The sequence below is a fragment of the Plasmodium gaboni genome, chromosome 10 (assembly GCF_001602025.1).
Source record: "Plasmodium gaboni strain SY75 chromosome 10, whole genome shotgun sequence".
Lineage (NCBI taxonomy): Eukaryota > Apicomplexa > Aconoidasida > Haemosporida > Plasmodiidae > Plasmodium > Plasmodium gaboni.
In genome coordinates this window covers 364808-367642 of record NC_031490.1, presented here as the reverse complement: position 1 = coordinate 367642, position 2835 = coordinate 364808, and the positions used below count along the sequence as shown (strand labels likewise).

At 17.2% G+C, this 2835-nt stretch overlaps 1 protein-coding gene across 1 annotated transcript; it reads right to left on the bottom strand.

Moving 5' to 3' along the window:
• Positions 1–702: 702 nt before the first annotated feature.
• PGSY75_1011700 (putative DNA repair protein RAD23) lies at positions 703–1887 on the bottom strand (the record flags this gene model as incomplete). Its single annotated transcript, XM_018785883.1, has 1 exon — positions 703–1887. One exon carries the CDS (start codon positions 1885–1887, stop codon positions 703–705), a length of 1185 nt encoding a protein of 394 aa, XP_018641500.1.
• Between the last annotated feature and the right edge of the window lie 948 nt (positions 1888–2835).

Genomic DNA, 2835 nt, shown 5'->3' with positions numbered 1-2835 from the left:
TAATTAAAAAAAAAAAAAAAAAAAAAAAAAAGCAACTCATATATATGAATTATAATTAGTACTCACATGTGTACAATATATGAATATATTTTTATTTGTTAAATATGAGGCTTAAAGTAACATCATATTTTAAATCATCCATAATAATATTAGGATGAACAAGAAAAAAGTTTGTTTGTTTGTTTGTTTATTTGCTCATATGTTTATATATTTATTTTATTTTTTTTTTATTTATTTATTTTATATTTTTTTTTTTCGTATGTGTTTTTGCGTATTATGTGTGTGTTTATGTATCATGAAATTAAACAAATACGCAGAACAGTATTCATACGTATATAAAAAGAAATATTTTATTTTTTATATATATAAATTGTATATACATATTATAGGTACACATATAGACTCCATGAGAGGTAAATAGAACACTTAAAAAAAAAAAAATAATAAAATAATAAAATATCATAGGTGAATAATTAATATAACATAAACATAAAAATGAACATAAAAATTATAAAGATAAGAAAAAAATATATATAAATAAATATAAAATAAATTAATAATACAAGAACATATATATTTATAAAAATATATAATATGACCAATTGTATAAATAAGTATACGGATAATATTTGAATATTTTTATATATAATATTTACTATATATATATATATATATATTTATTTATTTATTTATTTTATTTTATTATTCTGATGCAAAATCGTTCATATTTTCAAAAAGATAATTTGCTGCCATTTCTTCATTTTTATCACATGCTATAAATGCTTCAAGTGCTACATGTTTTGGAAATCCTAATGATTCTAATTTTTTAATACTTTCCATTTCATTTTCATTTAAAGGGGTAATAGGTATATTAATATTTTCATTATTTGGATCTGATAAAACTTGTTGTCCTACATCTTGTAAGAAGGAATCATTTTGTATAGTATTTTCATCATCTGCAATGTCGAGATTATCATCTAAATGGTTGTTTATATTATCATCTGAATGCTCTTCATGATCATTTAAATTATTTCCATAATTTTGAAGAGCTGCTAAGAATTCTGTTTGGTTTTGTCTTATATATTCTAAAAAAGAAGGATCTGTCCTTCCAATCATTTGTAAAAGTTCTGGTAATCTTTGTGGATTGGATAATGCCATATCTCTGATAGCATTAAAAAATGTGGAATTTCTAAAAGCTTCTTCATTTGATGATAATGGATGTGCTGAATTTCCTTCCAATAAGGAATTATTTTCAGTATTTAATAAATTAGAAAGATTAGATTCATTATTTATATTTTCATTTGTATTAACATTTATATTTTCATTTGGAAATCCATTAGTTAAATAATCAATAGCTCTATTAGGATTATTATAAGCAAGTATCATTGCTTTTTTTACTTGTTCCTTTTCAAATCCCATAGCACATATATTATCTATGGATTCTTTTAATTTATCTCCTGTTAATAGCATAGATTCAGCATTATTAAAATTATTATATATATTATCATTTGTATTTTCATTTTTATTTTCCTTATTCTCCTTTTGTTCTTCTGTATTTAATGTCGTTATATTATTATTTCCATCAGATTTTTGATTATTATTATTATCCATCTTGTTTAATGATTCTTTATTTACATCTTCTTTTGTATTATTTTTATTAATAATTCTTCTGGTAACCATTACAATAACTATATCATTATCTTTTAATATATCTGTTGCTTTGTCTTCATCTTTTAATATTTTTCCACTAAATATTAATTTCTGTTTATCACTTGGCATGTCTGTTAAAACTGCTTCCACTTTTTTTTTTAAATCAAGTATACTATCATCTGGGTCTACATTAATTTCTTCTTCGTTGTTTTGTAGTGTCCTCACTTTTATTTTCATTTTGTTCGATTATCTAATATTTTAGATAAATATGAGTAACTTTATATACAATATATAATATATAATATAAAATATAAAATATAAAATATTTTTATATAACTCTTTATATATAAATATATATATATATTTTATTTATTTTTTCGGATTGGAGAAATAAATTCTATTAAAAAAAAAATTTTATCTCTTTAAATATTTTTAAATTTTACTTCATATCTTAAGGGTAAAATTATTAAATTTTCATATATTTATAATAATTATATATTTTCAAATAATAATTTTCCTTTTTTAATATTTATAAAATAAAAATAAAAATATATATAACATATAAATGAAATAAAATAAAAAACGAAAATATTTAATACATACATAAATAAATAATATATATATATATATATATAATATGATTAATATATGATTTAAATAAAATAACGTTGATGATATATATCTTAAATATAAAAATATTACCAATTATGTAAAATATTCTAAAGCTGATTATATTTCCTCATTCTTTCAAATAATATAATATTATTTATATATGTATATTATTTATAGTAGTACATATAATATAAATATTAAAATAATAAATATATTACATTATAATATTATATAAATATGGATGGATGAAAATAAATGTACATTTTATTAACACTCCAAATAAATATATAATGATATATATTTTTTTATTTTGATATAATATATATATATATATAATATCAAAATAAAAAAATAAACCATTTCGTTATTTTATATATAATAATTATATATATATATATAATATTTTGTGTTTAATTAAAAGGATATTATCTTTTTTTTTTTTTTTTTTTTTTTTTTTTTTTTTTTTTAAATAAAATTTTTTTTTTTATTTTTTACCTAAAATTTTAAACAAATTTTTTTTTTTTAGGGAAATTTTTTTTATTATAATAAAAATTTTTAATTTTTTTTTTTTTT